Source organism: Vigna radiata, chromosome 7 (assembly GCF_000741045.1).
Source record: "Vigna radiata var. radiata cultivar VC1973A chromosome 7, Vradiata_ver6, whole genome shotgun sequence".
NCBI lineage: Eukaryota > Viridiplantae > Streptophyta > Magnoliopsida > Fabales > Fabaceae > Vigna > Vigna radiata.
The window spans coordinates 52,462,775-52,489,447 of NC_028357.1; the positions used below are offsets into that span (position 1 = coordinate 52,462,775).

General features: G+C 31.5%; 3 protein-coding genes across 3 annotated transcripts; 1 reads left to right on the plus strand and 2 right to left on the minus strand.

The window, feature by feature from the left end:
- Positions 1–1,115: 1,115 nt before the first annotated feature.
- LOC106767721 (probable pectinesterase 53) lies at positions 1,116–4,056 on the minus strand. Its single transcript, XM_014652663.2, has 5 exons — positions 3,447–4,056; positions 2,828–3,002; positions 2,526–2,732; positions 2,078–2,313; positions 1,116–1,351 (listed from the first exon to the last, which is right to left on the minus strand). The coding sequence occupies exons 1-5, from the start codon at positions 3,803–3,805 to the stop codon at positions 1,198–1,200; spliced, it is 1,131 nt and encodes a 376-aa protein (XP_014508149.1). The 5' UTR covers positions 3,806–4,056; the 3' UTR covers positions 1,116–1,197.
- A 4,432-nt stretch (positions 4,057–8,488) lies between these two features.
- Positions 8,489–10,233, minus strand: LOC106765654. The gene is made up of 2 exons (XM_014650341.2): positions 9,740–10,233; positions 8,489–9,629 (listed from the first exon to the last, which is right to left on the minus strand). Exons 1-2 carry the CDS (start codon positions 10,003–10,005, stop codon positions 9,338–9,340), a joined length of 558 nt encoding a protein of 185 aa, XP_014505827.1. The 5' UTR covers positions 10,006–10,233; the 3' UTR covers positions 8,489–9,337.
- An 11,933-nt stretch (positions 10,234–22,166) lies between these two features.
- Positions 22,167–25,342, plus strand: LOC106769540 (glucan endo-1,3-beta-glucosidase 13). The gene is made up of 4 exons (XM_014655201.2): positions 22,167–22,528; positions 23,227–24,501; positions 24,834–24,864; positions 24,984–25,342. Exons 1-4 carry the CDS (start codon positions 22,474–22,476, stop codon positions 25,123–25,125), a joined length of 1,503 nt encoding a protein of 500 aa, XP_014510687.1. The 5' UTR covers positions 22,167–22,473; the 3' UTR covers positions 25,126–25,342.
- Positions 25,343–26,673: the final 1,331 nt, after the last annotated feature.

Here is a 26,673-nt window from a genome sequence, read left to right on the forward strand (position 1 = left end):
AATATTGTCTAAATATCATTATCCAATTAAAAATTAATGATTAGAAATTGTATTTAGTTTCATGGAGTAAGAAAGAATCTTGAATGTCAGGGAAGGCAGGTTTTTGGTCCCTCTGAATTCTGATTCATCATATTCATACGTACTATAATCTGACCTTTTAATGTCGTTTCTTCAAATCTTTCCCTAAGTCTTTTGAATTTTGAACTGTAGGGTAAGTGCTTTTTTTGTCTTTTCTTTTGCTGATGCATGTTGCTTTCTATCCCAAAAATTATCTATTTTTTAATTACTAATTAAAAATGATAATATAGATTTGTTTATGCTTTATTTATTTAACATTATTGATTCTAAAATAAAATAACATTTCTAAATTAATGTTAAATTTGAGTATTAAATCTGCAAAGTATAACTAAAGTACATTTAAGGGGGGAAATAAGTGCTTTCTATCCAAATAATTATGGACAAAGTCAGATATGTTTTGATGAATGCCTTAATTTTAAAATATGTATGCATATGAAAAAAGATAAAATGAAAGTGAAAAATAAAATATATATATATGTATAGTATTTACATATAATGCAAAGTAGGTCCAGTATTCACTTTTGAACTCTGGTCTAATCACAGAATACTATGAGTAGTAATTTTGTTAACTTCCAGAATAATTAATTACCTTAAACAGTATATTACTAATAATAATTTTTATTTAGATGTCATGGTAAATTGCTTAGAAGATACACATCTAATAAGTGTTTTACGGTTTTTTTCTTTTTATGGGCTTCAACATAAATGGGCTCTGGGCTCGATATCACTACTGATCTAAGTCCATAATACTAGAACATGCTCGCGTTGCAAAGGACACAAGAAATCACACAAATGTTATATTGGAGATTAAATGCAGGGACTAAAAAGTTAATTTCCGAATTAAAAATCACTTTTAAATTAAAAGAGCTAAAAATATATTAAAGTCAACTTTTGAATATTGTTTTATTTTTATTTTTATTTTTCTTGCACCACAGCACAAAAGACCAAAATAGAACATGAAGAAAGAGCATTTTTTTTATACATATTTTAAAATTCATATGCATGTTTTGGTTGATTTTAGTTTTGGCAAACATAGGTACAAGAATAAAAGTATAACAAAATTTTATGACTGTAATAATTTATACATAAAAATTTTGTAATAAGATAAATAAAATGGAATCAAAAAGAAAGATTGATCCATTCAGAGCCATCGATGTAGCTAAGGGAAATAAATGGCTTAGCTTCCTCATCAGTGAGCTCCCTTGACCATGATACTCTCCCCGCGTACCTTGCTCCTGCTCCTGTGCATTTGTACTGTCCATAGAACACAGTCCTGGTGGACCCAAAACCAAACAAAATTCAAATTAACAACACACTCACATGCCCATGCCAACAAAACATACATCAACCAATTCATAAATATCAACTCAAATATACCAAAAAAACTGTATTAGGTGGCTAAGTTTTCATGCTCTTTTCAGACTTTATGCACACTCATGTGCCTTATCTATGTAAGCAAATATAGTTGCATTGTATGTGGTTTGTGGGTAGGACTCTACCTATGGTTTACCTACCATTTTGTGTATTGGAATGGGCATGATTAATGAACCAACAACAACAACATGTAGACTTCCACCACACATGTTAGGTCACTTCTGTTCCTGGTGGCACAATACTCTAACTAGCTATTCTGTCATGAGAGAATGGGACTCATTCATTATTCTGATATATTGTTACCATCATCATATAGGCTTACTTAGTGCGTTTATTTGTCACTTTCTCAAGTGCGAACTTCCCATCATAAAGGGCAAAACGACAAACACTACTGTTGCAAAAGGTATTCAGAACATAATCTTTCTAGGCAACACACTACACTTTCCGTTACCCAGAGAGATACCTTGGGTGAAATACTCTTAACTTGTAATCTAATCAGCAGAACCTATATACCCATTGAGAAAAACACTTTATTTTTACTCTCTTGAGGTACTAAGCAAGTTATGCAATGAAAAAGTTGACTGATATGTGAGATGTTAGTTTGATGAAGGTTTAAAGTACTTACATTTCACGGTTAGGATCACCCCAGTTATACCATCCTTTGGGAATGATGATGTTGTCCATGTAAGTGTAAGCAAAGACAACGCGAGAAAAAGGACCCCAAGCCCTTCCAAGGTAAAGTGCTCCTGAGCCCGTGACCTTACAGTGAACGAACGAGAATCCCGTGTCCTGTAATAAGCTGCTCCTTCCTTGGGCTGTTAGGGCCCCTGTAACTTGTGCTATTGCATGCACGTGACATCCCTGTTAAGTGTTTCCAATGTCATAATCTAATCTCATCACAACACACCTTCATAAATCCTACCAATGATGAGGGTACCCCGTGTCTATCAATTTTAGTAAAAACATTATTTCTACTTTCTTTCCATATCTGATTATTTTATTGAAAAATCTTGGATTGTTTGACAGCACTGATGCAATATCACAGCTGGGAAATTTTGGAGAGAAAATCTAACCTCAAAGAGAGAGAGCGCGTTTCCAAAGATGAAATCTACAGAGCCTTCGATATAACAATCCTTATAGTAATGCCTACCCAGATGATCATAGAGTGTGTCCTGTGCTCCCAAGAATTTGCAGCCTAGGAATATTGCATTGTCTGCTGAAATTCTTAATGCCACTGCTTGCTTTCCTACTGCTCCTGGTGCTGGAATCGGGGCAGTGTTCTGAAAGCGCATTCAACAACGTTTTTGTTGTAGAAACACAGACAGAGCAACATTATTTATATTCAAGCAGAGGAGGAATGGAGCTTGTTACTTACTTTGAATGTGATATTCTTGGCTACGAAAAAAGGTGAATTCACTGCAAAAGTTGCGGAACCGTAGGTTCCTAATGGCTGGCTTTGAGCACTGTCACCCCATTGAACAATGGTGTTATCCGCTCCAGCTCCTTGTATTGTTATGAAGGATTTCAAAGGAGGGATGTTAACTTTCTCCCTGTGTGATTACAAAATTTAACAAAGGCAAACAAGAGATTTTCAGTCAAATGCGAATCAAAATTTGTTAAGCAACGAACATAGAATAAAACTTGCAATTTGTGAAACAAAGAATAAAATAAAAACAGGACAAGTCTGAAAGAAAGGACAGTTCATTAGGTGCAATGTCTCCTGTAGTCAAAGACCAATCCTCAGGGCATTTGAATCAAAAGGAAAAAGACACCCAAGTTATTATCACTTCCCTATGTACCAAATCGCACGAAAACAAAAACAACAAATAATAAATAATATTATTTTTACTATTATTTTTATTGAACGTGAACAGGACAAACAGCAAAACCCATGTCTCACATGAACAAAGACATAAAGAAGCAGCACATGGCAAAAAGACTTGAATGTGGCAGAATTCAAGTGGAGCAAGTAGAAATATAATACAAGTACTTACGTATAAACCCCTGCATGGACCTTAATTACCACTCTCACTACATTGATGAATGGAAGGGAATCAATGGCTGCTTGAATTGACGAAAAACCTCCTTTGCCTGGCTTCTTAGAAACATGCAGAGTGTGAGAAGGAAAAAGCTTATTCTTTGCTGTCTTAAAGACAGAATGTTTGAGGCCACCCACAAATCGCACCCATTTCATGAACTGTTCTTCTGAAAATTGAACTCTGGTCATGTTGGTAGATAAACCATTCCCAGGCCTGGGTCTGATTCCCTTGGTATGGCATTGTGTTGAACTGGGATTCTGTAGAAGAAAGATAACTAGAACTAAACCATAGAAAACGGAATGAAAAATTGACATTCTCAGAGAGAATGTGAGCAAAAGAATAGTAAGGAGAGGAATGTGGTTTGGAAGTAGAAGTGCCGTGTGAATTGGCTTGTTTAACGGTTTATATACAAGTTAACAGTACTTGTTTATAGGTGGCACTGGAAAGTGAAGCTGAATCAGAGAATCAATGACAGAGAGATAGGTCACGGGTGCTTCTACTGACATCTAATGAGAGAGAGAGAGAGAGAGAGTGAGATGGGCAATCCAAACCACAGCAGAGGTTGCACTTTTTGCCTATAAAAATGTTTTTTTTTTTTTTTAATGTTTGGCCACTTTCACTTTGTTGTAATTGTTGTTGTTTGTTTGGTGCTGCCCGTGAGCCCCTCTCTTTCTGTTTGTGTGTGATCTGTGAAATTATTCTTGTTGAGATGACGGGTCCTTTCAGATTGTGCGTGCTCCAAACAATACCATATTTTGTAAAATACTACCTACCTACCTTGAATCATCGCCGTTCAGTTGTTGGACCCTCCTATATATATAATTAAGTGCTTCTTCTTTACTTGTAAATTTTTATTTCAAAACTTGTAATGGTTGAGGTTGGTGAATCAGAGAAGCACCAAAGCCACAAAGCACAAAGCACTGCTGTGGCCATAAGTTATAGCTTCAATGAGGTGAAAGAACTCACTATGAGCCATAAATAGTCACTACTTTTGTTTGTTTTCTTTTCGGAAGATTCTCAGTTTACGACCTTTTTATAGTCCGCTATTAGCAAATCTTACCCAAACACTACTTATAATATGTACAAGAAAGTACGTATACTTCAAATAAAGTGCTACTGTAAAATAGTATAGAGATTTAGAGAATATAAAGGAAAAACCTTTATTTTGAAAAATGATACTGTAATTGTGAAAAGTTAAGCCTACAAACGCTTGAATTTGATCCAAACCTTTATGACAGGGAAAGAAATGAAAGGGTTATTGTCAATTGAAGGCCCCACCAACTAATAAGAGACAACTAAAATGATGTATGAGTTCAATAATTTTAATCAGAAGGTGAATTACTCTTTATATGTACCTGTTCCAGTACCATACCAAACCATCAATCATAATTTTGTCTTCCATACAAATTTCTCATTACAATTTAACTAGTTGGTCGGTCTGTTTGGGAATCGTCATCTTTATAAAAAAAATAAAAAATAAGCTGTAAGTAATCTTTTACCCGTAATATTAAAATAATTTAAGACTGTGTTCGTTTGAAGGAAATGTACTATTTATAGAAATTTGCGAGTAATGAATTAAGTTTTAAATATTTGAAAAGATTTACAAAGAATGTTTTAAACGAATTTGCGAGATGCGTTACTTTTTTAGCATCTGCTGTGTTACTTGAATTTGAGAAGATTTTATTTAAAAAGTTAACTATACCTTTGAATTATTCTAAAATACCACGATAAAAAAAACATGCATATATTCAATTGTTCGATTACATGTGTATTTGATTACGATTCCACTCTCATATATATATATATATAATAACTTACTTCAATATATTAACATTATTTACGGTTCTTATATGAATATCAACTATAATGAACTGTAATTATGAATGTAAACTGTTAATCAATTTGAAGAATAATTATATATATTTAAATATATTTTAAAAAAGTATATATTACAAATATTTTATTTATTTTTTAAAAATAATTAATTTTATATTAATATAATTATTAATAAAACTTTTACTCTATTAACATTTATAATTTTAAATATAACATTAAATTAATAACATTTTATATTATTTTAATAATTAAGGGCATTTTGATAATCTTTAATTTTTACTAATTAAACTAATTTTTTAAATTTGTCACATAAGTTAAATCATATACTAATTCTCACAAAATTTATCTCAAATCTACTCTCAATTACTCACAAATCCATTCAAAAAAATAATAAAAAAATTATTCTTAAATCCATTTAAATCATCTTCCCAAAATCATCTCCCATAAATCCATAAAAAAACACAGCATAAATGTTGAAAAACTTTTATATTTTTTACAAAAGCAACACCCCTTGATGTGAAACGGTGTGTTGGACGCTGAAATTATAAACACGAATAATAATAAAAATAATCATATTAACGCTAATCTTACTTATTATCAAATGTGGCAGAATGCCTACAGGAGATTTTCTCCACTGTCACAAACTCCAGCAGAAGCCACAGAAATGATAGAATGGTGAGAGTGGCAGGAGCTGCGAGACATGCACTCGTGTCAGCTTATCGTAAGATAAGTAAAAAACAGTGCTTATATTTTAGTTTGGATAAAGATCTTTGAGATTCAATTTTTAGTGCTTATATTTTAGTTTGGATAAAGATCTTTGAGATTCAATTTTTAACAAATTTTAACACGGATACGTGTCATAAGTCAATTGATATGTGTGGTTCAATTTTTTTAAACATTAAACACACAGGCTAATTAACTTATAACACATGTTCGATATCAAAAATTTATTAAAATTTGAGTGTCAAAAATATCAGTATCATATTAGTTTCATGTTTTAGGAGATTGGAAAGTTAAATAGCATCAACTATTATACTAAACTCATACGTTTGACACTTACGAAGAAGAGAAGATAATGATAGAAAGTTTAATTGAATCCACGGGGATAACAGCCATTAGAAGAGACAGCAGTGCAGAGAAAGTCAACATCCCTGTCTCTGTCTGTCACTCATGCTTTAATACCTTTAAAGCGCACATTTAAATGGAGTTTAGGAAAACCAATAACCCTCAGAATTTCTTTTTAAAGAAAATTGTATCTAAAGTTTTTTTTTTCTATTAATAAGATCAAGATTATTAAATATTTACTTAAGTTATGAATGACTCATTAAATTTGAGAAACTTCACAGTAAAACTTATTGAAAGAGTTTTATGAATGACTCATTAAATTATCTTGTGATATACATTTTGTGCGCAAACACTTAAATATTTGGTGCATTATAGCTATATTAAATTTTCTTCTAGAAATGTTTTCACGTTTTAGTATCCATCTGTGTGTCAAATATAATTGTTTTATAAAGATGAAAGCACTACATTAATTAAAGACCTTTCTAATTATAATTAGAAAAAAAAAATATTAGAGAATATTAAAAGACGTGCATAATTACACATGACAACAAAAAGTTTTCTCTTTCAATTCATTGTTTTTGGGCTCATCGTTCTCTTTTTGATGATATAAGAAACAGCTTAAAGGGCTTATTTGGCACTAATTAAAGTTTACTGAAACTAACGTGTTTGTATTAAAAAAATGAAATAATTTCTGAGGGGGTTTATTGTAAATTGTTATGCAACTTGTGAACAGTGTGTGGTTATTTATATGTGTTTGTTTGTTCTTTGCGTTTATTCTTTTAGGTTATCCTTTTGTCTCTATAAGAAGAATATCTTTTGGAAGCTTAGAATTGGATTGGGAAATGAATATGATGTTTGTTTTGTAAGTGGAATCCAGACCCATTATAATAGCCACACGTTCATTTGGATAATTGAAGCCAACACATGAGATAAGCATTGCTGTTTCACCATAGAATCAAACAACAACATTATAAAAAAAATTATTCTGATTTTAAATCTATCGAATAATATTATTAGACTCAATCGTTATTGTTTGTTTTGAAACGTAAAAGTTCGTCGTCTTAAAAATATCAAGAGAAAATGGAAGAAGAAAAAAGTATTTAATTTTTTTTCAACTTGACCTTATAACAATGTGAAATTAATGAATATAGTATAAATATTTTTAATTTTTTAGTTTCACAGTACATACAAAAATAAATGTAGTCAATAATATATAATTTTCAAGACTCATACTTAATGTTTTCGCTTACACCATTTAAATTTTTTAGTTGATGTAAGCTATTCATTATATAACATGCATTTACGTCATAATTTTACTCAAAATGTTTAGACGCGTCGGAAGTCATCATTAAATAACTATATATGTATTAATTGCTTTAAGAAAAAAATGATAACTAAAACTAACATTTTTAATGACAAAGAAATGTATTTTTTATAAATATAAAAATTGTAATAAATTTATTTTACTTTAAGTTTTTAACCTTTTATGTTTGATCATGTTTTTCAATCATTTTAATCGATTAAGTTCATACTGTTGTATTGGTATATAGTTGTGTGTATGTTATGTATGATTTTTATTTAAACACGTGTATAGAATACTTAAAAAATAAATATATTTATATTCAAATGTATTATTTTATAAAAAAAAAATACTACAACGCAACTATATTTTTAAATTATAATGAAACTATAACTTTTTATTCAAAGTAAGAATACTAATTAATCAAGAAATAAAAAAAATATTTTTAAAAATTAAGTAGAAAATAAAAATGGTTTTGTTTTCAAAATCTGCGGGTTTAAAATTCAATTTGATACTCAATGAGTTTCCTTATATTTTTTTGAGCGATTGAATCAAAATTAAACCTAACTATGTTCTATGTTTTAATTTTTTAATCAATTTATCATTTTAAAAATTTTAAGTTGATGAATCCAATCTATTAATTGGTAGTTGTAACATTCACTCTTGTTAAAATAACTGTGTATTAAAATAAATAATTAGATAATAAACATTAATGTTCATGCTAAAAACATCCATGTTCCGACTTCTAAATTCATCATCATCATCAATATCCCTACCAACGCTACCCAATCATTCCTTACAAAGACTCTCTAACCTTTAAATACGTGAAGATGAATCCATGATACTCTCTGCATAATCCTTTGCTAATATCTGTCACAACCACAATTTTCTACTGAATTTTAGTTGTCACACCCACCTAACCAACTAACAGGTAATTAAGTTAAATAGGGTACAACCTATAAAGAGAAAGTAAATATATACAACTATAATTACGTTGTTTTGCTTTTCCAAACCCCGTTATCTGCTCATCTTCTTGGTCAGAGATACTAACTCCATGGCTGTATTCTACGGCCGACGAAACCCGTCATGTACCACCTTATTCAATTCATCTATCGTCCATCACCATAAACTATGGCTACAAAGCTGTAAGGTAAAACCTGTGAGCAACCATTATTTCCAGAAACTTTCTATGTCCGTAACCATGGCCTATGTGATTACAAAAAGATTAATAGAGTGATGACGGTGGTATAGTAAATGCTCAGTTCTTGCTGCAGTTTTCCGATGAAAGATATATTTGAAAGTGATAATAAACCTAATTATAAAAATTTGTAAACTCAAATCCTCTTTCTATATTATCAACAGATTTCCACATAACTGTTTGACATATATTCCACAGCCTGTCTCTCACCAACAACGATTACCTAAAAGTTCTCGCATACATGTGCTAATTGGCAATCATGTAATGTAACTTTTTATTCTAGTAATAATGAAACTCTGGCCATGATCCTATTGTATGAAAAACAAAGTACCACGAATTAATGATACTAATGAATGAATTAAGAATATGAGTATCGGGTCAGAAAAGAAGGTGAAGGTGAGGGCTTGAAAATTTTCCCCATTCTGTGCATAAAATAATAAGCAAGGTCTAACTAGCAAGGTTCTTCTGTACAGCAAAGGAAGAAGTTCTGGAGCCTCCAAGGAAACTCCGTCTTTTAGTTAGAACAGATACAAGAGTTCCTCTTGAAGCTTTCTTTGAAATTGTAGCCTTTGGAGTGAAGGATATTCTGGGGGTATCCAAGCCTCCCCCGAAGCTTTTGCATGATTTCATTTTCTTCCTGTAAGGTCTCTCTTTCTTCACAAGATCTTCTATGCTCTCTACGCTCGCTAGAGAACTGAAAGATTGTGCCTTCCCTTGATAAAACATAGACAAGCCCCTCCTGCACATTTCACATATGATAAACTCTTGTTAATTCACAACTTTTTCAAAGTAAGGAAATTGAATAAAAAAAGAGGCATATGGGAAGTTGGTTCATCGCTGATCTCTTACTTTATGGGAAGTTGGTTCATTAGCTCTGACAGTTCAAACAAAGGTCCGTTTGAATGAGAAGAGGTGGACAGATAAGATGGTGAAGAGGATGATGCCTCCTCGGCCAGTTCTGATGATGAAAATGAAGACACAGAGTTCTCTGAATCTCCCGAGATCGATCCAATGGATATCGAATCGCTGGTATCATCATTGACATCTTCCTTGACAGCCCAATCGGTATTTCCATCGCCAAGATTACTCCCATCCATGATTCCCTTCACGTTCATTTCTCACAAGATTGACTCAGCCTTCTCAACTGCTATATATGCGTGAAGAAGAGATGAAGAAATTAAGATCCGAATGTGTATGGTTTATCAAGTGTGTGTGGAATTGAGGAAGGTTATCTGTGCATACTCAGACAGATTTTATAGCATGTGATGTATATCATCAGATTGGGGTAGTTGTATTGAACAGATAAAAAAATATATATATGTATATTGGGTAATGGAGGTGTTATTTATAGGATTAGCAATGAAGAAATGGGTATAGCATTATTGTTTATTTAAGTTGATGAGTATTAGCAGTTTATCTGAAATTGTGTCGTTATCAAATGACGTTATATCGTGCAAACTTAATACCCTTTTGTTTGTTTGTTCTTGTTGTTGTGGTTGTGTTACTTGTATAGATAAGGACTAAAATTGAAGAGATCCATATCCTGAGTCGAGTCAGCCATTGTTTTAGTTTTGGCGTGTGAAACTGTGGTCCCCCATCTCCCGAACTTTGCTTCTTAAAGAGATGACAGATGGGTATATTCCCATCGTTTATCACACCATATATGTATCAAATTTAATTTTGTGACATATTTAGTAAATGCTAGTGCTATGGCGAAGGGAGAGAGAAATAAAAGGATGACCAGGTTAAGGTCTTAAGGTCTTAAGGTCTTAAGGTCAAGTGTGGTTGTAATATTGCTCACGTTGCCCCTTTACCTCATTTTGCTTCAAACTTCCCAACAATTTATGGGGCACCCCAATTCCAATATATTCTTTCCTTTAATTATCAAATTTATTTAATTCTTAACTAATTTGTAATTTAAATAAATTGCAAATTTTCTAAAGAATTTATATTAATTGGTCATGCACTCACCTAACTTTTTTTTTTTGGTAGTTAAAGTCACGTGGTGCTACTTAACATCCAAAATTAATATTACTCCATCTTCTTAACCAAGCAACCAACAAAGTATTGAATCCACGTGTTTTACGAGCTTTGAAACGCTTCGACTGTGATGCCATATTGCAATTGCTTCAACGTTTTCGCCTCTCTCAACCATGAATCATGCTACCTTTCTCTACCAAATCCTTCATAACTAATACAACATTAATAATTCTTTTTTTTTTTCAATAAAAACTATATTTCATTTAATTAAATAGAATCAGTCGGTCGAAATGGTTATATTATAGGCCAAACAAAACATCGCGGGATTAAAATGACGGTTGAATTAGTTGTGTTTTTTTCGAATTGATCGATTGACTGAAAAAATGTGTTTTTTTTTTTTTCAGTTTGTGTTTTCAGAGATTTGTCGTTACCAATAAATCATGTTTGTTCTTTTTAATTCAAATATAATACATTAGATTTGTTTGCTGTGGTTGAAGTTATCTACGTGAAAACATTATTTTCAATTTTATAAAACTAGTTTATAAAATGAAATTTACATTTATTTATATATTTTAAATTGATGCTAAACTTTTAATATTTTTATTAATATATTATATTAAAAGGATAAATTAATAGTATTTGTTGAAAGATGTCAAACCTTGAACATTGATCAATGCTTATAGTTTTGGCAACATAGAGTGTTATTGTGTTTTCCTTTTGGAGTTAGGACAACGGGTGGCCCAGGCCAAGTGGAGCAATTAAAAATGGTGTTAGTTAGTGATGTAATGAAAGTTGATTTTGATTTTATGAAAAGCAACTTAAATCCTACATAGGATGAGGTGGAATATTTATAGTAGTTAGAATATATAAGGATGTGAGACTATATGTGAGGATAAGAAGGTTGACTTGTGTACAATGACAATAAACGAGAACCACATGATTTTATTGTAATGTATATTGACGGTGACAAGGGCAGGTAGGCCTCACCATATCTTGTTTATTTTTGGAGAAAATAATATCATGTTTCTTCACAATCTTATCTGTGCCCACCACTCTCATTCATTGCATTATATATCACCATTTTCTTTTTTTTTTTTATTTCAATATTTTTATTAAAACATTTAAATCAAATCCATTTACAGAGATCTTTCCCTTTCATCCAACCTCTCCATCAACCTTTTAACTTCTCATTTATTTTTTTTATCGATAAATATATTAATTATTAGTATTTTGTTATCGATAAATATATCAATTATTAGTTTTCTTAATTTAATGTTTGGTGATTGGAAACAATGGGCTGATCGATAAGATTCACTGTTTTTATTCAAAACCTGTTACGAAATAGTTACCATGAGATACATATGGAATATGATAAAACGTAATGAACGGATTGGATTTAGACTCCTCTAATATATAACTTATAAAGAAGATCCAATTATTTATATCACTTTCAAAATAATTAATGTATTTATATACTTTATTTTTAATAGACCATAGACCCATACAATGTTCTTTTCTTTAACAAAAGTAATTTCATCTTAATTAGATTCTAAGATTATCTCTAATAAAAATGTCATATCATAAAATCTTATTTTAGTTTATGTTTCTTATTATGTTATTTCATTTTTAAGTCACTTTTATAACGTTTTTTTATATTATAGAGCCCAACTTTAATAATTTTTTTCTTTATTTAATTTTTATAATTTTTAAAAATGTTTTTTTAACTGGAGTTTTATGGTATACTCAAAATCTTAAATTTAATGTGTTATGTAACTTATTTTAAGCTAATTTTAATGTTACATGTAACTCATTCGTTACAAATATTTTAAGATTATCTAAAACTGTAACTTCCTATTAATTCCTAAAATACATCCATATATAAAATAAACAGAAAAATGTTTATAAAAGTATACAAATATACTAATTCTCTTAAAAGTCATACTCAATTTTCAAACATGCATGTGTTATCACGTGAATAGTTCCTTATTCATTTCTCATACGTCTACAAACTACTTTTTCTTATTTATGATATGGATGAATTTATTTTGTATTCTTTTGATACAATTAATTATCATAAAAAATATAAAAATTATCTACATCATATGGCTATAGTATATACGTCAAATTTTTTAAATAAAATTTAGGATGTTAATATCGTGTATATTAAATATAATAAATACCTAATGAGTAAATCAGATAAAAGTTAATTTTAAGAATGTGTTTAATTATAGTCATCCGTAACTTTGAAAAGACAACTATCCTTTTAGTAAAGAAAAAGTGATATTTATTTTGTATATAGTTTTTAAGATATGCACGCATGGGATAAATTCAAGAGGAATTTGTTATTTTAATTTTTTTAATATGCTATTTTCTGAAAAAACAAAATATGATTTATGTGCATGTCAATTCACAATTACAAATATAACAACTGATTATAAAAAAAAATATGAAAAAATTAATATTTAATATTGGTTAGTCTAATAAATACTGAAATTATTAACATTTACATATGTATATCAAAATTGTTGTAAATAAAATTATTTGTAAAATAAAAATATGAAAAATAAACTAATTAGATAAAATCATATTGTCTAGATAAAACATTTAAAAAATAATTTAATATTAATTTCTTATGCGTAAAAAATATATATTATTGATGATCAAAATTAATTGATAATATTTAAAATATGTTAGTAAATTAAACTTATCAATGATATACTAACGGTAAAAAATTTATCGTAAAATATTTATTGATAAAATTATGAACGAAAAAAAATCATCCATAAAATTCTTAAATAATTATTAATAAAAAAAACTCTAAATGTAAAATTCGCTGTTAAATTCATCTTCGTCTTCGTTCTTACCTTTGATTAGAAATCTCATTAACCAAATATCCCACTATAAATTGTTTGGCACTAGTTATCTTGCATTATTTCTTAGATCCATCTTTTATTTGTTTTTCGTTTAGGAATGCAGAATCGAGATCAGTGTTTCAGTATTCAATAAATATCACTAAAATTTTCTTTTAAAAAGATCACATTTTACGGTTCAAAATTTTAATGATACAGTAAAATTAATATAAATTTTAATATAAATTTGTGATTAGTAAGAATCTAGATAATCAAATAAATAGCAAATATAATGTATCATATCTATCAATAGACGACAGCGGCTCCAGTGATGAACACGGAGGTGATTGGCGTCATCAATGGTGACTCTGGCGGAGAAGAAACTTCGGTCGGTGGCACTGTCGAATATCTGAAACTGGAGAAGGGATTCCCTCACGCAGGCTTAACGAAGAAGAAGGATGAGGGGAAACGCCACTGGTGGCGCTAGCGACATCGCCAGAAACGTCGTGCGGCGCAAAAACGAAGGTGGCGCCGCTGCAGAAGGGGCAGTGGTCCTGTAGATTGTGCGAGAAGGGGATATGTCGTCGTCGACGCCCTTGGTCACGGTGACGCGACGCGAACGGCGGCGATGGCGAACGGCGGCGCTGTCACGGAGATGGGGTGGAAGAAGTTGCTATCACGAATGAAAGAAGAAGATCGAAGGGAGAAAGCAAACGAGTCAACGACGCCGGCTAGGCCTCTAGTGGCCATCAGCGCCGCCTCCTGTGGTCTCGTCAAGGTGAACGGTGTGCTATGGCTGAACCCTGAGCATAGGTTTTGGAATGGCGAGACGATGATGCAAGTGGACCTGCTAGGTTGTTGTCAGCCTTTTTTTTCTTCCATTAACTTTTGTTACCAATTATTTAATGAGTGCGAGATGAATATAGAAGTAAAATTATGTTGTAATAAAATGTCAATTATTAACTATTTTATTTTAATAAAATTTATTATTTATTGATAATAGACAACTAAAATCTTAATAGTTAATATTAAAGATTAATTTAAATTTAAATTTATTGACTAATTATAATTTTTTATTAATAATATATATTATTTAGATATTAATAATTTTTAATTTATAAAATAATATTTAACTTAGCCAATATATTAACTTTCCCGTATATGGGTGAATATTTAAAATCTTCTCAATATTAATATTTTTCTCATGACAAGCTAATACAAAGTATATAGTGTATGATTAAATGTCATATGCTTAAAGTAGATTTTTTTTTTTTTTTTGAAGGTTATGTGTTTATCGAGGTTGAATGTTACATGTTAAAAAATAGGTATTATTTTTCGTAGGTTGTGTGTCGTTTGTCGAGGATTAAATACTACATGTTGAAGGTTAAGTATTTTCTTTCCAAAGTTATGCGTTCGAGGGTTGATAACTATCCATTGAAAATTACCAGTGGTTTATCGTCCATCGAAAGTTAGGTACTGCTTACTAAGTGTAATCAATTATTACTTACCAAAACCAAGTATCATCTATTGAGAACTAGACGTGGCCTAATAAGTGCTTTTTATTAAAACACATCCTATGTGTTTCTCGTTGAGGTCTATGTATCGCTTACCAAAGCTAATGATGAACCACTCAGTCATAACTCAACCTTTCTACCTAGTCACAAGCCTGTCTTTCTTATTGTTTTTATCTAGCCACAAGCTAGTCTGTCTTATTGTTTATACTCGATCACAAGTGGACCTACCTAACAACTTATATTCGACTACAAGCCAATCTGTTTTATTGTTTCTACCTGACAACAAACCGATTTATTTTACGCTTTCTATCCAGTCACAAACTAGTCCGCCTAATCACCATTGACTATAAATCGATATATCCGACTACCTTTTAGACTACCAAAGTCAACTACGTACTACTCTGTAACTTAGCAAAATCTCGATCAAACAATTGGTTCATTACATAAATGGACCACTGAGTCCATTCAAATCTATATAGGTGAGACCCACATACGTTATAATTATCTTATAAATAATATAACTATTAATATAAATAATTTTTATTCATTATTACAACATTAACAATTGTATAATGCACATAATTTTTTTAATATATCATTCATCTACCTTTTATTTGAATCCCGAGAATCTTTTAGAAACATATCATTCATCCATCAAGTAAAAAACGAAAAATTAAAAAAAAAAGTTTAAGAAGTTTGTGAAATTAAAATTTTTCCCTAACATATATTCGACTATGTAAGAATAATATTTTTTTTATTTGTAATCTTAGTTATTATTTAATAATTTTCTTATAATACATATTAATTACTTAATAATTTATCCGTGAACGAGTGTGCAAGATCAATAGCTAATAAAGGAAAGAAGTAAAATTAAGGTTGTTGCCAGCTTTACAAAATTGTTGAAGGAAAAGTGGTGTAGATGGCACGATATAAACAGTGACGAACGAAAAGAACAAAAATGATGATGAAAATAGGTCCAGCTCTAGATATGTAGGTCATGGTCCATAAATCAATACGACTTTTGTCCTTTGCTTGAAAAAGGCTATGGCATAATTGAGTTTTTCACAGTGATAAACATAATCTACCAAGTAAATAATGCCAAATAAACTCATCCGAATAAATCAATTATTCTTTTTCCACATTGTATCCAAAAGAAAATCAAATCACGTTAATCGGGAATTGTTTATTTCTCATGGATAATCATTAGACTTATGCTTGGTCTAACAACAGTGACATAGGCCTAGGAGTAAGCTTTTTTATTTTTGACTAAGCCATAACTAATCATAGCTTTAAATTGTAATTAATCATAACATCATCCTATTAGACTCCATGCCATGGTTATTAAAATCTCTAATCATTGTAGGACATTAACCACAATTGTTATTAACCACAATTGAGAAAGGAAATATTTACTTGCCATTAATTTAACTTAAAAGTATCAAATAGATTTAACTCACTTAAAATTATTTATCGGCTAAATATATTTATTTTCTCATTTCTCTCATTCTGCATATTACGATGTTTAAAAACAGTAATGAATCAGGTAGTGAATTTTGAATATGTTTTGTTTTATAATGGTCGCAAATATATTAATTTTTTTATTATGTTTTTAAAAAAGAAATTTGAATGTGAATTGAGTCAGAGGTTTCTCTTTTCTGACATGTAGCTTATGCACAGAGAAGTTAGAATTATGATAAACTCACAGTACTTCAATAATGGTGTATAACTCCTCCAGTTTGACCATGGATCCTAAATAGGATATCGAGTTCATTATCATCAATTGTATATACCTCAAAGGATAATATTCTAATAATAAATAATACTAATAAACGAAAATATATAAAATAATACAATCATAATAATAAACGCTCTTCTTTTTTCTTTTCTTTTTTCTTCTTTTCTTCTCTTTTTCAATTCTTCTATTTATGTTCTCTTCTACTTATTTCTTACAATTTTTCTCTTCCAATAATAATTATTTCCATTGGTTGAGTATTCTCAATGGTTTGTTTATATCGCTCTTATTTTTTATTTATTCAATTTTTAAAATTTTTCCTTGACTTAAAAATTATTCGAATATACCTTTAAAGGGTATTATAATGTTAAAGTCTCTGACCAATCAAAAAATATTAAATATTATAATGCATGTGCATGAATAATTATATTTTAGACATTTATTTATAATAGTTATTATAGGTTTTTACTTTTTTTTTTCAGTCTAATCATGATTCAATCATACATTAATCAATATTAGTTGGTTAATTCATAGTTACTATTGGATAATTCTTTATTCCGCAACCAATCAGTCATTAGTCACTCAAAGTGATCAACTAGTATGATCGCCCAGCATGACTAGATTGACAAGGATGGTCAGTCCAAGAGTGACCGGTCAAAGGGTGTAGTGATCTGTTTGCCTAGTTTACCTAAATGGTATATACCATACGCTGACTCTGAAGATCAAGTACTTGTAATTGAAGGGGCAAAGAGGTTTAAAAAGAAAAAGACATCTGAGACTCATGTATGTTGATTGTTATAGCCTGATCAATAGGGGTTCCTTAATCGAAACTCACTCTTAGCCAAACGTTTTTGTTCAGTCGAAATGGATCCTTAGAAGGAACTCGTTTTACCCAATGAATTTTTCAGGAGGGTTCCTTGGTCGGAACTCACCCTTACCCAATGGAGTTTTCACGAAGGGTTCTTTAGTTGGAACTCACCCTTACCCCAATGTTTTTTTCGAGAGGGGTTCCTTGGTTAAAACTCGCCCTTATCCTAATGGAGTTTTCGAAAGGGGTTCTTTGGTTGGATTAGACACGCCCTTACTTGAATGTTTTAGCTCGATCGCGTGAAGATGAAGCCGATAGGTTGAGGTCGACTGAGTGAAAAGGGCGGACGGCTAAGACCGAAAGGTTGAGGCTGAATGGTTGAGGCCGATTAACCGAACTTAGTGATTGAGACTAAAATGTTAAGATTGACAATTCGATGAAGAAATTCAAGTCAAAGGGTTGAGATTGAATGGTTGAGAACACTGATTGAGGTCGACTAACCAAGCCAACTAATTGAACAGGTCGGTAGGATGAGACTGATTGGTTTAGGCTGAGCAATTGAATACATTACTTATTTAGGTCACCTGGATGAGGTATAATGGTCAAGACCTACCTATTGAGTCGACTTGTCAAGACTGAAAAGTCAACAGAGTAATTGAGATCGAGAGGTTGAAACAGAATGGTTGAAGCTGAAATGTCGAGACTAAAAAGTTGATAGAGAAATTCAAGTTGAATGATCGAGGTCGAATGATTAACTTTATTACATTAAGTAAGAAAGTAAATGACAAAGGAGAAGTAGTTAAAGAAAAAGGTGAAAATGACAACCTAACCCCACCTCCTTTTATAGAAGTGAATGGTTCAATCATCACAAAGTCTTAACCTTTGGGTCTCCTCGCATCTAGTAGTCCAAAACGATCCAATGATTCACATTATTTGATAGACGTGATGTTCAAAGCGTCTTAGCTGTTGCTCTTAACAACCATAATCTAACACGAATGATGGATAGTAAAGACCGTTGGCATAAAGCATCGAATGACCAAAACACAAACTCTTTCACAACTCTTCAATGTCGCTCAAGCTTAGAACACTTTAGAAGATAACAAAGTTTAAATCAACTTGATTTTATTAAGTTTTTCTCTTTCTCATATTTCAAATGCTTTCATATCTAGTCTCGGTTGTGTGTAAGAGTTTTTTTACATGCAAGAATTGATAGAAAATGTAAGTAAATTCAAGTATAATATTGGGTAAACGTAAGAATGTTGACATTGAATAAATATGAAGTTAAACAACATACAAAAATTTGTAGGTTTATTATCTTAGCATTTTTTTTATGTAATGTTATTTATTCATACAAATTTTATTTAGATCACATTGTTGTTGATTTTTTTTTATGAATTTCTTTCTTGAAATACTTATAAAAAATTGAATTGAATAAGTTAATCTTTGTTAGTTTAGGTTATATTTGACTTTTAATATGGATTTTTGCGAGTAAGTTAGGACTATCAACTTTGTATCATTTTTCACACTATCACAAAAGTTAAGGTAAAGAGCATTTTACATTTTAGGTGATTCTAGATTTCATATGGAGTTTGGTTCTTAAGTTGAAAATTGGGTGAACTACCTTGAGTTGATGCATTACAAAGTTAATTAAATTTTAGAGATTTGGAGTAACTATTATGTGTAGGATTAATGCTTGACTAAATGAACATCTGAATTAATTACATTTCGTTACTTTAGGAATGTTATAGGTAAAAGTCGAAATTTATGGTTAGGATGGATGGATTTATATGATTTATTAATGATGTTTGGAGTAGTATATAAACATACATAATTATGTATGTTGTATGTAAAACCCTTAATATGATACAGTAATTTTTTCAAATATACGGTGAGATATATCTAATAACATAAAAAGTTAAAGTTATTAGATGAATGATAAGAAATTGAAATAATATTTTTCTATAACAAAAACAAGAGTTAAAATAAAATTAGTTTTTGTTGATGTTATTATCTATACATTGCTTATTAGTTATTGTTTAAAGATATTTAATACGTTAATATTGAATGGGTATTAGATGTGTATGGTATCTACTAATCAGTATATATTGATCACAGTAATATGATAGATCATTCAGACATTCAAACATAAAAAAGACTAACGTGAGCAGAATCAACTAAATATTTATTATATTTAAATAAGAATTGAATTGTAATTAACCTTAAACTAAATGTCCATAAAAAATATAAATAGAGATCAAATACATGATTGTTAAGATTTTATTATGCATTTATGATAATTTCAATTATTTTAATTGATTAAACCTCAACTTATTTTAGTATCAAAATAAGTATCTCAATCGATGAACGAATAAATTATTTAACTAGGAGATATCAAACATTAAAATACATAATAAAAAATTATTTTAAATAGACATTTACACTCAAAATAAAACATATTTAATATTTAAAATAATTTCTAAAAAATGTGTATATAAAATTTTAATCAACTTACTAGTAAGTATTTTATTAATTATTTGATAATTTTTTTAAAACACTTATATCAAATTTTAATTAAAATCTATCAAAAAGGTGCTAACACCTGAAACATGGATAAATTCCACAAAATCATATAAATGCATTTATAATCCTCCATCTTTTCTTAAAATAAAATAAAATTAGTGATACAAACATAAATGCCTTTCTTCTACTTTTTTTCTCAAAAAAAAAAAAAACAGATTCACGCAAACAGCGCATAAGCACAAATTTGATTCTACGGAGATTAAAATTCACTCATCTTACACTGTTACAAAGCTATTTAATTGATTAGAGAAAAAGGAACAAACATGCGAAATGGCGGAACAGAGAAGGACGTATAAACTGAATTGAATAATAAAACTCAGGACCGCTGCTTTTTCTCTGACACCTTTCTATTGTGTTCTGATGTGTTGCACTCACATAATAAATTCTCTGTCCCTCTGAAATATAAGTCCACCGTCTCCTCTGCATTGGTATGGCAGCCATGGATGTCTTCACCACCTTTGCATAGTAACATATTCGTAGGTAATAAATTGAAGAAGAGGTACAATGATTGTTGGAAAATTTTCAACTGAGATATATTAGGAAGATTTAACATTTTGATACACGTGTAATTTTTATTAATTTACTATTATATGGACGTATTTTAGATCAATAATAATGAATTCTTGTATTACTGTTGAAATTTCTTGATTGAAATATAATAAAAATATTTACCTCTTATAAAATACAAATTATTCATATAAAACAACTACCACCATTTTTAACATAAAACTCTAATACTTAATATTTACAATTTTTTTCTTTTTATATTACTTAATTTTCTCAACTTTCTTTTTTAACCCGGTGTTCCGGTTGTACGATGATCCACCTTTTTCACCCACCTTTTTCACAATTTCCTCCGAACGTCTAATAATTTTGTATAGCAAAGCTCAAGTCAATAAAAAGTCAAAAGGTGAGATAGAAAGAGAAAGCAAGTAAGTATTGTGAATAAATGAGCATGTAACCAACTACTTTTCACATTGACCTGTATTTATAGTTTTTGTCGTGGGCCTGAGATTAGCTAATTCTTAATTACGGCCCAATCCCTGACCCATCTTTATTAATCATGCTTTACCATAATTCTAATCTTAATGTTTCTTTTGTCCCAGCTGGCCAATGTATTGCTTCGTCCGTTTTGGACGGACGTCCCTTGGAACAAATCTGACTCCTTATGACATGCAGATATTCATAAGCCCTAACCGTAAAGATCACCGTCTGTCATTTTGTGAGTGAACCGTCCGACTCTTCCGGTCTCTTGTGAGTGAAGCAATTGCGGAACAGAGGGAGTTGCGAATATGCAGATCTTCGTGAAAACCCTTACTCTGAAGGTCGCTGTCCTCGATATGGGTTCTTTGGGTCGTCGGCATTCAGTGAGACCGTTCGTCGCATCCGGTCTCTATATATTAGAATCACATCCGGACGCTCATGTCTTGTCCATCCGGTTCATAGAATATGCAGATCTTTGTGAAAACCCTTACTCTGAAGGTCGCTGTCTTTGAAACGGGATTTTTTGAGCCGTTGGCATTCAGTAAGACCGTTCATCGCATCCAGTCTCTATATATTAGACTCAGATTAGACGTTCATGTCTTGTCCATCCGATTCATATTGTACACAGGTCCCTCAAGCCCTAGGCAACATGCCGTAGGAAACATTGGAAATAATTTATATTAATTAAACATGAAAAAACTTGTATGTATACCGATGTAATCTTTATGTTCTTTTCACAGAATAATAATCCTCTTTGCTGGAAACCATACTCGACAGAGCACTATTCTAAAAACATTATTTGGAGGAAAACAGAGAAAAAAAAGAAACAGTAATACTCCCTCCCTCTCTGTTTCTATGTGCATTTCTTTTTTTTTTAGGATTTATTTATTTTTAAAAAAATGCATTAGTGGACAAAACATAATGTCCTCCTCGCCACTCTCGAGCTCCAATCTCCAGACAGACACAGAGAAACAGAGAAAGAGAAACAATAGCCGTTACTTTCTCAGCATAAGAACGTTAGGTAACAAAACCCCTTTCCCAACATTCACTTCGCACTTTGCATTTCACTCTTCACAACACAACATCCTCAAACGACATCAGCAACTTTCACTTCACTCTCTCTGTTCCTCTCACCAATGGCTACTCGCTTCACCCTCATCTTTGCGGCTTCACTTTTCCTCTTGCTTCTCGGTTCGTACCTTCTATCTCTTCGTCTTTTCTTTTTCCTACTTTGTTTCTCACAATGTCGGTGCTTCTAATTTTTCTTTCCTTTTTTTACACATTTGAATACAAAAATAATTAATGATCTCACTTGAACCAACGCTTCTAATAGAAACTAGATTTATGCTTTCAGTTACCTCTTTATTAACCATTGTTCCTGAGGTAAGGTTTTAATTAAAGAGATGTGTCTGATTTTGCTCTTCCTAGCCCTTCCCTTTCAACTGGGTAGTGCTTCTTCTCAATTTGTGTTACAGTTCGTGTGTACAGATCATTTGCTGCATCATACTTTGCTTTTGCGTGACACCTTACCATAGATAGAGCTGGTAAAATGGTCGATAGAACCCAGTTTTAAATTTTTATCCAAATTAAATGCTGGGTTTTTTAGCTTCATCCAAGTATTGTCTTATTTTTTATGGGTTTAACCTTTGAAAGCCCCCCTAAAAGTCTTGCTTTTATTAGGCTCATGCTTACTTTAGAGGCCAAGATGACATGTTTTGCCACATTTACCTTACATTGTGTCTATGGAATGAAAGAACTTAACGATTGATTGTTTAGACTTGCAGATATAGCTAGCAGAGCTAGCATTTTTCACTCTCAATGAATAAGTCGTGTCATCTTTGTACTGCATAATTTTATTTATTTTAACGTTATGAAATACTCTGTGCCAGATTGTTGCTCTGGGAGTTTTATTGGGGTCTGCTATGGAAGAAGCGCTGATGACCTCCCTACACCCGATAAGGTGGCACAATTGGTTCAACTTCACAAAATCAAATACGTCAGAATTTACGATTCTAATATACAGGTTCTGAAGGCCTTTGCAAACACTGGGGTTGAGCTTATGATTGGGGTTCCAAATTCAGATTTGTTGTCTCTGTCTCAGTTCCAATCTAATGCAGATAGGTGGCTGAAAAACAGTGTCCTTCCTTACTATCCTGCCACTAAGATCACGTACATAACTGTTGGTGCCGAAGTCACGGAGAGTCCTAATAATGCCTCTTCACTTGTTGTGCCTGCCATGACCAATGTGCTTACAGCACTCAAGAAACTTGGGTTGCACAAAAAGATAAAAGTTTCCAGTACCCATTCCCTTGGGGTTTTGTCCCGATCATTCCCACCTTCTGCCGGGGCTTTCAATAGCAGTCATGCACATTTCCTAAAGCCAATGCTAGAATTTCTTGCAGAGAATCAGTCACCTTTTATGATTGATATATATCCCTATTATGCTTACCGTGACTCCCCTAGTAAAGTGTCTTTAGACTATGCCCTTTTTGAGGCATCCTCTGAAGTGATTGATCCAAACACTGGTTTGTTGTATACAAACATGTTTGATGCCCAGATTGATGCTATTTACTTTGCACTGATGGCCTTAAACTTCAGAACAATTAAGGTCATGGTCACTGAGACAGGTTGGCCTTCCAAAGGCTCACCTAAGGAGACAGCTGCAACTCCCGATAATGCACAAACATACAATACTAATCTGATAAGGCATGTTATCAATAATACCGGTACTCCGGCAAAGCCTGGAGAGGAGCTAGATGTTTACCTTTTCTCATTGTTCAATGAAAATAGGAAGCCTGGTTTAGAATCTGAGAGGAACTGGGGATTATTTTATCCCGATCAGACAAGTGTGTATAGCCTTGATTTCACTGGGCGGGGTGCGGTTGATATGACAACCCAAGCAAATATAACAAAGTCCAATGGAACCACATGGTGCATTGCCTCGAGTAAGGCCTCACAAATTGACTTGCAGAATGCAATAGATTGGGCATGTGGTCCTGGCAACGTGGACTGTACAGCCATACAGCCTAGTCAGCCATGTTTTGAGCCAGATAACCTAGCTTCACATGCATCTTTTGCGTTTAATAGCTATTATCAGCAAAACGGAGCTTCTGATGTTGCATGCAGTTTTGGGGGCACGGGTATAAAAGTTGACAAGGATCCAAGTACGTTCATCACAACCTACTTCTGATACCGCATTTATCTTCATTGTTTGTTTTTGTCATCTGCTGTTTTCCCATAAACTGCTGTATACATATGCTAGATATGATTTGGAGAAAGCTAGTAAAATAGCAATCCATTTTAGCAGAAGAAAGTATTAATCTGTAGAGGGACATCTGCTCGATATCATGTGGAAGTTGTTTGATATCTGTTAAACTGGCTGCTCTCACAGTTATTATAAACGTGTCCAAAAGTTGGTTTTCCTAAGTTGTTTGTTCGTACTAACTGCTATGGTAGATTGTTTTCGGTCACTGATTAGCTAATGTCTATTCTGCAGGCTATGACAACTGCATCTACATGAGAGCTGGGTAAGTTCAATATAGGCATGATCTTTGGCTGTTTCTTTTATTTTTTGACCTTAAATTATACAAATTCAATTTAGGATCAGTTATGACATTTGGGTTTTTCTTCCATTGTGCTTTTGCAGTAGTAATAAAACTGTGACAAGCAATACAACAGCAATGTCGTCTTCAACTTCATCCTCTTCACAGAACGGAAATTCAACATCAGTTTTTACTATTCTTCTTGTAACTTGTCTATCCGCCTTGATGCATATTCAACGGTACTGACAAGCTAGATTGTTAAAAGTGCAGCACGATTTTGCTTTGTTTTAGATGTATGCTGCAATAGACATGGATTGGGAAGTAATAGCTTAGTGGAAAGCGTTGATATGCTGTGTAATGTACGCATTAGAAAAAAGTGTAAACTCCGTTGTTGTTATATAAGAATTGTTTTTTCTTCACTGCATTAGAGCAGTAATAGGCCAACAGCAGTTTTGTGTGACAAGTGATAAAAGAAAACGCCTTGTCATCTAATTTATCTTAAATTATGCTGTGTAATGCGTTGCTGCACCTCATTGTCTCGTATTGTAATTTTCCAAGGCTTGGAGATAATATGTGACAGTAGTTCTTATATCAGTGATACTAAAGCAACCAAGCATGTAAAACAGGACAGGGAAGTTTAAACTTCTACAGGACTAAATAAGCTAAGATTCATGTAACTGCACATAGGACAAATACTAAATAATGAGGATATTGATTATGCAACAATAAATATCATTGTTGTAAAATTTGACTGTATTGACGAATTTAACTCAATCTAGAGTTCTTTGAGCGGTTCTAAAACCAGTCAAACCGATTAAAAATAACTTCTGAACGCTTGTTTGAGCTTTTTTTTTAATAATTTCAAAAAATTAAATCTACAGCTTTTTTTACATAAATAAAAAGGTTTATGTATGATATTAAGAAATGTTCCGAAAGTAATGTAAAAGATGATTTGTTCAAATTTAGAAATATATTATTATGTAACACTGTGTGTATATATATATATATATATATATATATATATTATAATTGTTATTGGTTCAACCACAGTGAATTATTAAATAGGGGACCCGTGTAGACCATCCAACAGTCTGTAGCATTCGTAGCATGTTCTGTAGCAATGATTTAGGAAACTGTTAGGTGGTATTAACGAAAGGAAATTTTAGGGTTGTTGCTCTGTGAAACTTTAGTAGTAATAATGGGTTTTTTCAACTTTCTATCCAATATTCTTTTATTCATTAAAATGAAAAATGGGAATCCACTAATAGAGAATCTGCAATGGAAAAATCTGCGTAAGTTACACCAAATAAGAAATAAGTAAAGAACAAATAATGTATTCGATAGAGTTATACTATTTTTAATAGTTAAGGCATAATAAGTTATATTGAATGGATTAACCAATTTGATCCAAATTAGATTTCTGAAAAATTAGTTAGTTGGATTGAGTTAGTCCATGTTTTCAAAGTAAATTGGAAATCTTGACCCAACCCAAGTAGGAGTTAGGTTGAGCCAACTAGACATAACTTACGACCTAATGCAAATTTCTTGGTGGATGGTTCTGTTTCTTTGATCCAACCTGTGGTAGTTGGCTTTAGTTGTATTTTACGGATAGATGTATCAAAGTGAGATATTTGGATTTACACCAATTGATTGATATTTTACTTGATTGAGATAATAATATGTGTTGAAAGTTTCACGTTAATTAATGATAAAATTAATTTAAAATATATAAATATATACAAATCTCATATTACAAATTAAATTTATGAAATTGAATTAGATTTAAATTTAACT